Raw genomic sequence first — 12,322 nt, forward strand, 5'->3', positions numbered from 1 at the left:
TCTTCTATCTAACCTTCACATCTTGTGCACACGCCACCTACACACACTAAGTAAATAGATTAGTATAAAAAGAAAAACCAATTTTTAAGCCAGGTGTGGCTTTGCACATCTGCTATCTCAACACGATGAGGCCACATGGATCCCTGGAGCTCACTAGCCAGACCATGCAGAGAAGTCAATAAGCCACAGGTTCGGTGAGAGACTGTGTCTCAAAAGAAGGGAGGAGTGATTCCCTAATGTTAACCTCTGGCCTCTACACACACACACACACACACATACACAGACACACAGACACACACACACACCTCACTTTTGCTGTGTATTATAGAAGATATATATGCAACCAACCATTGGACCTCTCTAAGCCCTACTTTAGCTCTCTGACGTGGAAACAAGATTGTTCTAAAGAACAGGTTAGATAAATGGCCTATACGAACGGGAATTGCCACCCCTATAACAGTGTGTTCTTGTTCCTACTCCCTGTCCTGGGACACGGTGGACTTTGGCTCAAATAAAACAGGGGCTAAGGCATGACCCATCCCTCCATGGGCTGAAAAAAAAAAGCAAACATCCTTCTTCCTCAGAGGATAGTTTTATTGAGGAGTCAGGAGGTGGAGTAAACATATCACCTCAGTCGTGCCCCTCCCCCGCAGGGGAGTCCGGCCAGGCCCGTAGCAGGGCAGGAGCCCCAGATCAGCTCAGATGGCCTTGGGGGTGGGCAGGTTGTTGTAGTGGTCTTCCTGTCCCTCGAGCAGGCTGCGGTAGGTGGCGATCTCCTGCTCCAGCCTGGACTTGATGTCCATGAGCTGCTGATACTCCTGGTTCTGGCGCTCTGTGTCTGCGCGCACATTGCTCAGCTGGATTTCAATGCTGCTGATCACAGTCTGGATCTGTGACAGCCGGGCTCCGTAGCGGGCCTCTGTCTCTGCCAGCGTGCCTTCCAGGGCCGCTTTCTGAGGGGGGAGGGAAAGGGGGACGTGACTCAGCCGAGGCAGGTTCCTGAACACAGGCACAGCCACCACCCAAGCTACCTGAGGTTTGCAAGGGCACACTTGTGCAGCCCATAGGGTGGGGACATGTACCGTGCTCAGCTGGGACTGCAGCTCAATCTCAAGGCCTTGGAGGGTACGTCGCAGGTCCGTGACCTCCGTCTTGTTGATCTGAAGCTGCTCAGTGTGGCCAGCGACTGTCCTGTTCAGCTCCTCAGTCTGTAACAAGACAAGCCCGGGAGAAAATAAACAAGGCATATCTTTGGGGTGGGGGGGAATTCGGGGTCTCTCTCCTCTCCACCCTCACGGGATACCAACATTTTCAGCATACCTGGGTAATGAACCAGGTTTCAGCATCCTTCCGGTTCTTCTCAGCCATGACCTCATATTGACTTCTCATGTCACTCAGGATCTTGGCTAGGTCAACACCTGGAGCGGAATCCACCTCCACACTGACCTGGCCACCCACCTGGCTCCTCAGGGCACTAATTTCCTGTGAAGACATCACAGAAGCGGGCATGTCAAGACCGAAACACGCTGGCCCTGGGCCAGGTTACTCCCCCAAGCCCTGAGCCAAAGAGGGCTGGTTTGGAGGTGTAGGTCTAGGAGCCAGCCCTGGAGAGTAGATGTGGTTGGTCATCAGTGCCCTGCACGGATTGTGAGAGGCGCGATCACAAGCCAGGGCCACACTAATGGTGTAAGAAGTGAGGTCGTGGTCAGTGGGTCCAAGAGAATGATGTCCCTCAGTTCTGGGACAAGGTGGGCAGAGGACCCAGCTTGACCCACCTCCTCGTGATTCTTCTTCAGGTAAGCCAGCTCCTCCTTGAGGTTCTCGATCTGCATCTCCAGGTCGGTCCTGGCCAGGGTCAGCTCGTCCAGCACCCGGCGCAGCCCATTGATGTCAGCTTCCACGCTCATGCGCAGGGCCTGCTCCGTCTCAAACCTTTCCAAGGAAATAGTTGTGGTCAGGCTGGTGCTGGCTCTGTGCCTCTGCCAACTCCCCTTAGGTTTAGGAGCCTGTGGGGGGGTTGCTTCAAGCCAGCTCAAGTGGCTAAGGGCCCAGCCCAGGCCTGAGCTGCAGCTGCAGCAAGCTCTACAAAGGACTGGAATCCCGCCCATCCTACTGCCTGGGGTTTCCGCAGCCCCTAAAGCAGGGACACTTACTTAGTCCGGAAGTCATCTGCAGCAAGGCGGGCATTGTCAATCTGTAGGACAATCTTGGAGTTTTCAATGGTGGCACCAAGAATCTGGAAGGGAGGGGGAGGGCAGTTTGCACCAGTTTGGCAAACCAGGACAGCCTATCTACTTTCTTCTCAGAGAAGGAGAGAGAAATGAATGAATAGCCCCTGCTCCCTAGATACTACCCACTCTGCTGCTCTCTGGAAGCTTTGGCATAAATCCACTGCCCCACAGCTGTAGTGGGACACACTGTACAAGAGCTTGGGTGAAGGGAGGCAGGCAAAGAGGCACTTCCAGACAGACATGTCTAAGACCTGTGCAGGTAAAAACCCTAAATGCTCCGAAAGAGGCCTATAAACATGAAGCAGGGAGTCATTAAGAATCACTTATCCAGCCAGGCCTTGGTGGCACCCAGCATTTAGGAGGCAGAGGCAGGCAGATCTCTGTAAGTTCGAGGTCAGCCTGGTCTACAAAGCCAGTCCAGGACAGCCAGTATTACATAGAGAAACCCTGTCTGGGGCAGGGGAGGGGGGAGGGAGGGAGGAGGGTGAATCACTTATCCCAGGGGCTGGAGAGGTGACTCAGCATTTAAAAGCACTGGCTGCTGTTCCAGAGGACCCACGTCCAATTCCCAGCACCTACATGGCAACTGTCTGCAACTCCAGCTCCAGGGAATCTGACATCCTTACACAGATATGCATGCGGACAAAGCACCAATGCACATAAAATAAAAAATAAATAATTTTTTTTAAAGGAATCCCTTATCCCTGTCTGCATCCTACACATAAAGCACATTCTGCCTTCAGGCACCAATAGTGTGCCAGGCACCTGAGGCTTACCTTCATAGTCACCCAGTGTCACTCCAGGTCAGTACCACACTGTACACAACTGGAAACCCTGAGTTTACCCAATCTGAAGACTCTCTGATCTGAGGGGTTCGTTCAAATCACCCACCAATTTAAGTTCCTGAGCTCAGTATTTCTCAAAGACTAGGTCACGGCAATTCATCATGTCACCATGCAGCACTTGCATGAATTTTTTGTTGTTGCTTTTATGGGTTTTTTGTTTTGTTTTGTTTAATTTGGTTTTCTCTGGTTTGACATTTTGAGACAGTCTCACTATGTAGCTCAGCTGGCATTAACGTCATCATTCTCCTGCCTCAGTGTCCTAATGCTGGATTATAGGCATAAACCACCACACTCAGCTACATATATATGGAGGGGGGGGCGGTTTGAAGAAAACAGAGAAGAATATAAAAATCAGAAGTCATTCACAGTATAGTAAGAACTGCTTCTAGATATGTCTGCTGTCGGGGTGTGGGAGGGTGCAAGGGACAAGGCAGGAGAAAGAGGGTGTGTGTTGCCCTAGGATTCTAGAGGCACACTGCCGTGTAAAAAAAGGCGCTCTAGCCTTTTGCTGGCATCTCTAGATCTGCGCCCAGCTCCATGCCAGGTTCGCACAGCACTGGAAAATGCTCTGGAGAACTGCATGTTGGGAGAACTTGTGGGGAGGGAGCTGTGAAATGCCACACTGGTCTCTCAAGACATAGCTCTTCACTGGGAGTGAAGACTATGCCCCACCCATTGGCCTGTTGGGACCCAGAGAGACTTGCAGGCTGCCTTCTCTGTACCTGGTACCTCAGGGAAGAAGTGCACATAAGCAGGAGGTCACCACCTCTACCTCCCTCTCTACTAAGATGAAGTGGGGGAGGGGTTGTTTGCTTGGGTTTTTTGTTTGTTTGTTTGTTTGTTTGTGCTGGGGGGGGCAGGGAGGAAAGGGAAGACTCATGTATTCCCAACTAGCCTCAAGTTAACTGTGTAGCTGAGCAGGGCTATGAACTCATCCTCTATCCTCTACTTCCCTGATTCTGGGAGTACAAGACTGAGCTACCATGCCTGACTGGATTTTTTTTTTTTAAGACGAGGATTGCTATGCAGCTCCCAGTTCTTTTACATTCTTCCCATAGTTCCTTGTGAGCCCGGGTGGTCCCGTGGGCTGGAGAGGAGTGGGAGGGGGCCTGCTATGAAGAAAACCAGAGTTTAAAAAAACGCTGAAGGCTCCGGAAGCGTCTCTGGCTCAGGTGAACACTGAGGCCACAGACTTACGTCTTTCAGCCACCGAGCAGAGGCTGGGGCTCGGGTGTCTTCATCTCTGGGTAGACCACTGCTGTGTCGAATTGCTCTCTCTTTGGTTAGTCCTGACCCTCTCTCATAGCAGGTCCCCAGCGCCGCCTCTGAAGGTCCCACCCACTTACCTGCCAGCCCAGCCTTTCTGCCTCACCCTGCCGGATCTTGCGTTGCAGCAACGGGCTTGCCCACCTGCCCCGCGGGCTGGGTTTCCACAGCCTCCCCGCCCTGGCGCACAACCCTAACAGGTGCACCTCTAAGGGCCCAGCTGCTACCCACCTTGTCCCGCAAGTCCTCGATGGTCTTGAAGTAGTGGCTGTAATCGCGGGAGGGGCCGGGACCCTGCTTCTGGTACCAGTCCCGGATCTTCACCTCCAGCTCGCCGTTGGCCTCCTCCAGGGCGCGCACCTTGTCCAGGTAGGAGGCGAGGCGATCATTGAGGTTCTGCATGGTGACCTTCTCGTTGCCAGCCAGCAGACCGTCGGAAACAGCCAGGGTCCCACCAAAACTTCCACCGTAGCCTCCGCCATAGCTCCCGGAGGAAGAGGACACGAAGCGGGCAGAGGACACGGACACGCCGCGACCGCCTGAGCCCCCGTGGATGCTGGGTGCGCGGAAAACACCACCAGACCCAAAGCGCACGGAACCGCTGCCCATGCCCCCATAGGAAGAGGTGGCTGAGGACTGGCGATAGCTATAGGAAGTCATGGTGAAGAGGAAGACAGGAAGTAGAGAGACAACGGACAGACACAGGTCTGAGAGCTGCTGGACGCCGGAAGAGTGACAAAGCCCTTACCTGAGGCTTTTTATGTCCTGGGCTGGGCGGGAGGGGGATGGATACAGGGGCGGGTATCAGGAATTAGCAAGCTCTCTAGTACAAATATGAGCGCTTTCCTCATTGGTCAATTCCTGGCGACTCTGCCCCTACCTCTCCCCTCAGGGGAGCCAGAGGCCCCAGTCCTCCCCGGAGCTGCCCCACCCCAGCCCACTCCAAAGCTACTGCCAACACAGCACGTCCCTATTCTGACTCGAACTTCTGCCCCCTACTACACAGGCTTAGACGGCTCTGACTTCCGGAGTGACAGTATCACCCTGGCCGTTTTAGAGACCTCCAAGAATTTGACACTCTCAGAAATCACACCCCTCTGAGCCCCAAGTCAGTGACCACTCTAAGAGGGTCCATTCTGGAATCATGTTAACAAGCCCCTCCCTGCTTGTGATAATAAACACACACACACACACACACACACACACACACACACACACACACACACACACCACTGTAAATTACAGACTCTCAGAGTCCACCAGGTAGAGACCACCTTCCCCAAGTTCCTCCCATTAGGCCCCCACTTAACAAAGACAGATTCCTGTTGAGGGCGTTCTAAGCTGCAGGCTTCCTGGCTGAGACAAAGGCATCCACCCCCCCCCTCCCCCGCTGTAGTTATACAGTGCCCTAGGTGACAGTAGGTACAGCTGCAGGGAACACTAGGCTACCAAAGTGACTCCTTCACAATCCTGTAAGTGCTCAGAGCATGGTCGAACCAGCTCAGAAAGTCAACTGTCACCCCCACCAGGACATCTCCACCTTTCCCTACCCCAGTCTCAAGACGCACTTAACAAGACCCCTACTGGGTTTCTTCTCATTCTTCTCATAATGAGGCTCTGAGCCTGGCAGAGGCAGACAACTTCCCCATAAGGCATTTGGCACCTGCCACCCAGAGACAGAAAAGGGATGGAGCCTTCCTCCCTGGAGCAGTGCTGACAAGGAGGTGTTAAAAAAGGGTGCAGGCTGAATCCGGGGGACCTCAGAGCCCTCCTAGAGGACAGATGAAGGACAAAAGGGACTAGACTCAGCAATCCCAAGTGGGACATTTCTGTATTGGTCCTTCTCCACACCCAGCCCCCTATGCGGCAATTCCAGATCCTTCTGGATCTCTTCCTTGAGCCAGGGTCTCTGATACACATTGGGGGTGGGGGGAGGGTACTTCAATAGCCTCATCCCCAACTTCTGCCTGCTCCATCGCACCAGTCTTTAGTAGTGTCCCTGTGGTACCTTCTATTTTTGTCAGAGCTGTCTCTGTCGCAGGACAGAAGCCCTGTGCCTCCTGAGAAGGGGGTTAGGGAGACAGGGAGACAGGCCAGCCATCCTCTGTCTCTAGGCCCCAGTTTCCCTCTGTAAAAAGGAGAGTGTTCAAAGTCGGCTCCCTTCTCTTCAGAGGATTAGCTGGGTTTTCTATGACTGAATAAAGAACTGTTTCTTTAAAACCCAGCAAACTGTCTTCTAGGCACCACCTTCTCCAGGAAGAAGACAGCAACAATATGTACACACACACACATATACACATGCACACACATACACGCCCTTACACACATATACACATGCACACACATCCACATACCACACACATATACACATTTCACATACACATATACACACAGACACACACTTACACACACACATCTATACTTATGCATACACATACATACACATGCACACACCCATATACACATTTACACACGTACAAGCATGCACGCCGTACGCGCGCCTACCATGAGTGACTCTAAATTAAGGAATCAGTTGTAGAAGGTCTCTATGGAGGCCAGTCAGCAAACAGGGTGTGGCTGAAGCTTCATAAAGGTTTTAGTGACCAGGCTTAGCTGGCCAAGGTGAGTCATTCTTTATCTTGCCCTAAGGAAAAGGCCTGCTCCCTGGGGGAGGTGAGGGAAGAGATTGGTCAGATAGTTACTGTGCTCTAGGTCCCAGTGGCACCTCTGTTACTCAGGCCTGACTCAAGGGTCTTGGGAAGGGACTTTGTACCCAGTGACAAAAAGTAGGATAGACAGCAGTGCCCAGAAGATAGCTGTGTTCTCAGCTTCTGAGAGCTTTCTGCCACTCCTGCCAGACTGCCATTACCCAGGGAGTGATTCTCACAAAGCCTTTTCAGACCTCTTTGGCGCCTACAACAGCCCAGAAAAAAAACAAAACAAAAAACAAGATTCTTTGCTGTCTTAAAGAGGAAGGAAGCACTTTGAGAGGCAGTAATTTGCCAGAGATGCACAGCCAAGAAAGCCAGGTTGCAACCTCTTGACCTGGGACTCAGAGTGTGGCAGCGGCTCTGCTCCCCCTCCCAAGAATGCCCAGTCCGCAAATAACTCTTTACAGTTCCTACTCCCAAAACCCAGTCAGCCCTGCACTGGCCTGTGATCCTGGTCCCTGGGGGGGTCAAGACAGAGAGAAAACTCTGCTCCCTGTCTCTGGTCTCAGCGTGTCTAACCGAGAAGTACGTGGCTTTGAAATACACCAGGAGCAGGAGAGCAGGATGAACTCACGGACGCCAGGGGAAACTGAGGGTCTAGGCTCACTCCAAGTGAGCAAATCACCTATATACCCTGAAGCCTCCGCTGGCTTCACAGGAGGGGAGAAGTGGGTCAGACAAGCTCCCTTCCAAAGCCGGGCTTCTCCAGGCCGGGGTGCAGGGTCGGCTAGAAGGAACCCCAGGAAGGAAGGATTCAATCCAGCCTCGCCCAGCTTGAATCTTTGAAGCTGCGTGTGGTGAAAGTCTTGTAGGAAGAAGAGCCTGTCCAGAGGAGTAGACACTGCTGGCTCTGGCTCTTTTTATGCACCTTTTTAATGCACTCTTAGATGCACAAGACACAGTAACTAGAGGCCATGAAAACCTGTTTTATTTGTAAGATATAGAGGAGACAGAGGAGGAGGAGGCCTGTTTCATGGGGGTTATTTCAAAGAATAATTGTGACGGTCTTAATCTGAGTCCCTGGTAAGTGGTAAGCACCCGAATTGCTTCGTTATTGGTATTTTTATTATATAACGTTACTAGTATTAAATAGTATGTGGTTATCATAATTACAATTACAAGCATTATCGCCTAACTATAATTCCCATTTCCCCAATATGTGGGGGACCACAGGCTCCCTTGTCTGGTGAATCTTAGCAATAGCCCCCCAAAAGCCAGGAAAGGCTGACCCAATCCAAGAGTGCCCCGAGAACGGAGGTGGGTGGTCTGAGGTCTAACGCCGACACTACCTCGCAAGTCCTGGCTGTCGGGTGGTGACTCTGCGCCTCCATCTGGAGTTATCGCAGACAGTTTCCCACTTAGCAAGGACATCCAGTTCTTATGGGAGACCAGTCAAAGGTAGGGAACTTTCCCAATCCCGGAGAAAGTGGGGAAAGGTTTGGGCATCACTTTAAAAAAAAAAAAATCAGGGAGCGAGAGCCCCTGAGAAGAATGGAACAGTATGTGTGATGATGATAGTGACAGCACGGTGACAAAGTAATAATGACAATGATAATGGTGACAGCAGGTGATCCTTGCTGTCAATGGTGACAGAGGTGATCCTCTACCCTCCAGGGCCATTCTGCAAGAAATTGCACTCATTACCTCCAGTGATCTGGTAAGTTTTATATTATTTCCCTATTTTATAGGCAAGAAAACTCAGGCTCAGAAGGCTGACAATGTGAGCCGAGGTCACCGGGGTAAGAGGCGAAGCTGGGCTTCAAGCACAGACCTATAACCCCCCGACAGCCGCAGTTCCGGCCATTTCACTGGGTAGAGGTCAAGCCACTTTCCTCCACTGGCCTGGAGAAAGACCTGTCCAATTGAGGAAGTCATAGTATCGCCCACCAAGGGCCTCATTTAACGTCTCTGCTCCAGTACAGTCATTTGGTAGGTCACTGGACCACTGAAACACAGTTCCTCCTCAAAGTTCAGCCTACGGGAAGGGATAGAGTCATGCTGGAGAGGGGGGAAGGGCGGGAAGGCTAGACCTGAGGGAAACTTCACAGACTCGGCCAGCCTTCGAATGGGTTAGCAGCCCCTGACCTCCCCAGAGACCAAGAGTGAGTACATAAGGTACCTCTCACCCCGTCACTCGCTGAGCCCAGTCATGCACAAGCTCCTTCGTGCTCGCCGGGCACGTTGCTAGGTTCCGAGATACAGCTGTGATACAAACTTTTCCCGTCACTAAGAGCCTGACACTTCGTAAGGGCCTATAGAGGCAGATTGGCTTTGATGAAACAGTGACCCACGCTAGTAGTACTAGGACTCAGGAGATACCTGCCTCAAATAAGTAAATTAATTAATGATTGATTGATTGATTGATTAATAACAAAAAGAAAAGGGAAAGAGCAGGGCAGACATGCACATTTAACATCAGAGCCTTCCAGAAGCCCCGCCGAGACAAGAGTGAAGAGACACCGAAAAAGAGTGAGAAGCAACAGAAGATGAGAAATCTTCCCCCCAAAAAAACCAGGGGTATAGTAAGGGAGACTGAAGACCTAGGGTTTAGGAAGGAAAAAAAAAAAAAAGAATAGGAAATTCAGAGGCGGTCTGGAATCCAGGCCTCCAAATGCCTGGGAAGGGAGGAAGACAGGACTGGCTGAACGTTTCTACAAGCAGCAGCCACCACCGCCAAGTCTTAAACTCCACCCCCAGTTAAAAAAGCAAGGTGACACACTGCCCGCCCGCCCCCCCCCACGCCCAGCCTGGAGAAAGGTGCAAGACTCAATAAACGCAAAGGGGCACTTGGCGGGTTGGTGTCTGTTTTGAAGACAAGGTCTCATGTCTCTCGGGCTGGCTTCAACCTCACTGTGTAGCCACAGTGAGTCTTGAACTTCTGATCCTGTGGCCTCTACTTTCCAGGCACTGAGATTTCAGGCAAATGCCACTATACTTGGTTTCGTGCAGTGCTGGCCTGGCCTGGTACACATCAACCTGTCGGTCTAGAGACTGAGCCACACCCCCAGTCAAGAGCTGCAGAGTTCTGCCTTATCGAGTGTTGGAAAACTACAGGGAGGTGAGTGGCAGCAGCTGCTTGGCAGGTCATATTTCCCAGTGTCTTCCATTTTTTTTTTTTAGAAAGTCACACAAGCCGCCCGGCTGACTCTTTTTTTTATTTACCCGCAGAGAACGCCTTGCAAGGTATTCAGGAAGACGCACAAAAGGGGGATCTTTGAAGCCCCGTTGCAATAGTGAAAAGACAGAAACAATCACAAGGGAGCAGGCAGCTAAGTACATAGCGTCTAGGGAGGAATGGAAGCGGAAATCAAATAGAATGAGTCAACACCCAGTGACTTGGGAAACCCTAAGAGAGAGCTGTTGGGTATAATAAAAAGCACTGGGAGGCCATGGCACATAATATGATGAAAGCGCATTGGCATACGGCTGGAAGGTGACTTATTTCTGCAGGTGTATATGAACACAGATGTAAGCAGGTCGATAATGTACACAACTGGCTGGCCAGAGAGGTTTCTTCAGGGAGAAGCTGATCAAAGGGCAGAAGTTGAAATTGATCTGTTTTTCATTTTCGTTTCCATCTGTGCGGGCTGTTGTTGTTGTTGTTGTTGCTGTTGCTGCTGTTGCTGGCTGCTGTTGCTATTGTTCATTTAAATTAAATACTGTCTAAGAAACACTGTGTAACTGACTTTTAGAGCTGGCTGCATTCAGGGCTGGGGAGACCACTCCGTACTTGCTATGCGAGCATGAGAGCCTCAGCTGGAGCCTGTGGCAGTTTGAATGAGGTGCCCTGGGCACCTCTTGGCCAGTCTTGGGCATTTGACTGTTTGGTCCTCCTGTTTGAAGTGCTGTTTAGGGAGGCTTAGGAGGCGTGGCCTTGCTGGAGAAAGTATGTCATTGGGGGTGGGGGCAGGGGCGAGTCTTGAGGTTTCAAAGCCCCTGTGCCATTCCCAGTTTGCTTTCTCTGCTCCGTGCTTGCAAGTTCAAGATGTGAGCCCTCGGCATCTGCTGCAGATGTCACGTCTGCAGCTCTCTGACATGCTTTTCCACCATGAATGACACCCCTCTGGAACCACAAGCCAAATAAGTCCCTCCCTCCTATAGGGTTCCTTGGCTATGGTGTTTATTCCAACAATAGAAAAGTAACTAATACAGAACCAAAGAACTCACATTAATAAATAAATAAAGCCAGGCATGGTGGTGCAAACTTGTAATCTCCATGCTAGAAGGCAGAGACAGGAGGATCCCTGGGGTTTGTTGGCTGGCCAGCCTGGTTTACACCAGACCAATGAGAATCTCTGTCTCAAACATAGTTAGATGACAGACAGATACATGCGCATGCGCGCGCGCGCGCGCGCACACACACACACACACACACACAGAGTTGGTTCCGGCCTCTATACCCATATGCATATGTACACATGCACGCACACACACACACACACACACACACACACACACACACACCGGCCTCTATACCCATATGCATATGTACACATGCACACACACACACAGAAAAACTAGAAGTAGCTGCATTTGATACAATACCACCCTCTTCCCTCACCATGTGCACCCCACACCCCAATGACACTCTGGTCTTGATCTAGAGAGAAGAAAATGGGGAGCAGGCATGGGAAGGAGGGGCCTTCTGGGAAGCCCTGGGTCTTTGGAGCTGGTTTTATGAAGCAGGGAGAGTCAAGGTTAAAGTGGAGAAGGATTTTGGAAACGGCTGATACAAGGTTGGCTCGTCAGGCCCCCTGCGACCTGGAGGAGGACTCCTTCCTGCTCTGAGTCCCCAAAAGGCAGACACTCTGGAAGCATAGTCAGGCCCCTGGGGCATTCCCACACTGGGCAGGAAGGCCTCCGGGTAGTACTTCTAAACCCCAGAGGAATGAGGTTGGCACAGGTCACAGTGTGCCCTGTGCGGGCCAGCAGCCAGCAGTCACCGAGCTGGCACCTGAGAGACTGCATAAAAATAACTGAGCGATCTTGAGAAGCATTGGCGCAGCTGGCCACCACCATGTGGGCCATCCTGTAGATCTAGCTAGCCGATATTATTTAGACCTCAAGCCATCGAAATAATGACATGTGCAGCTGTGGGCATTCTCTCGGCTCCTTCCAGCCTAGGAACGTGCCAAGCTGCTGAGAGGCCACAAACCTCTGAGTGTCACAACGGGAGCGACAAACCCAAGGGACAGGTGAAATTTATTTACCAAATCAGACCTGACGCGGGAGTCTTAATATAGAACAAACACCACAGGGGCCGGTGCGA

General features: G+C 51.6%; 1 protein-coding gene across 1 annotated transcript; it reads right to left on the reverse strand.

Moving 5' to 3' along the window:
- Window positions 1–573: 573 nt before the first annotated feature.
- LOC311578800 (keratin, type I cytoskeletal 19) lies at window positions 574–5,094 on the reverse strand. The gene is made up of 6 exons (XM_084748852.1): window positions 4,574–5,094; window positions 2,154–2,236; window positions 1,776–1,932; window positions 1,321–1,482; window positions 1,083–1,208; window positions 574–953 (listed from the first exon to the last, which is right to left on the reverse strand). The coding sequence occupies exons 1-6, from the start codon at window positions 5,000–5,002 to the stop codon at window positions 699–701; spliced, it is 1,212 nt and encodes a 403-aa protein (XP_084604978.1). The 5' UTR covers window positions 5,003–5,094; the 3' UTR covers window positions 574–698.
- Between the last annotated feature and the right edge of the window lie 7,228 nt (window positions 5,095–12,322).

Source organism: Acomys minous, assembly GCF_964271855.1.
Source record: "Acomys minous genome assembly, chromosome: 12".
In the NCBI taxonomy this organism is placed as follows: Eukaryota; Metazoa; Chordata; class Mammalia; order Rodentia; family Muridae; genus Acomys; species Acomys minous.

Excerpts from the sequence above, each read along its gene's own strand:
- LOC311578800 (XM_084748852.1), bottom strand. The coding sequence starts at position 5,002 with ATGACTTCCTATAGCTATCGCCAGTCCTCAGCCACCTCTTCCTATGGG. Across the intron at positions 1,483-1,775 it reads TGAAGAAGAATCACGAGGAG|GAAATTAGTGCCCTGAGGAG; the intron begins GTGGGTCAAGCT and ends ATGTCTTCACAG. Across the intron at positions 954-1,082 it reads TGCAGTCCCAGCTGAGCACG|AAAGCGGCCCTGGAAGGCAC; the intron begins GTACATGTCCCC and ends CTCCCCCCTCAG.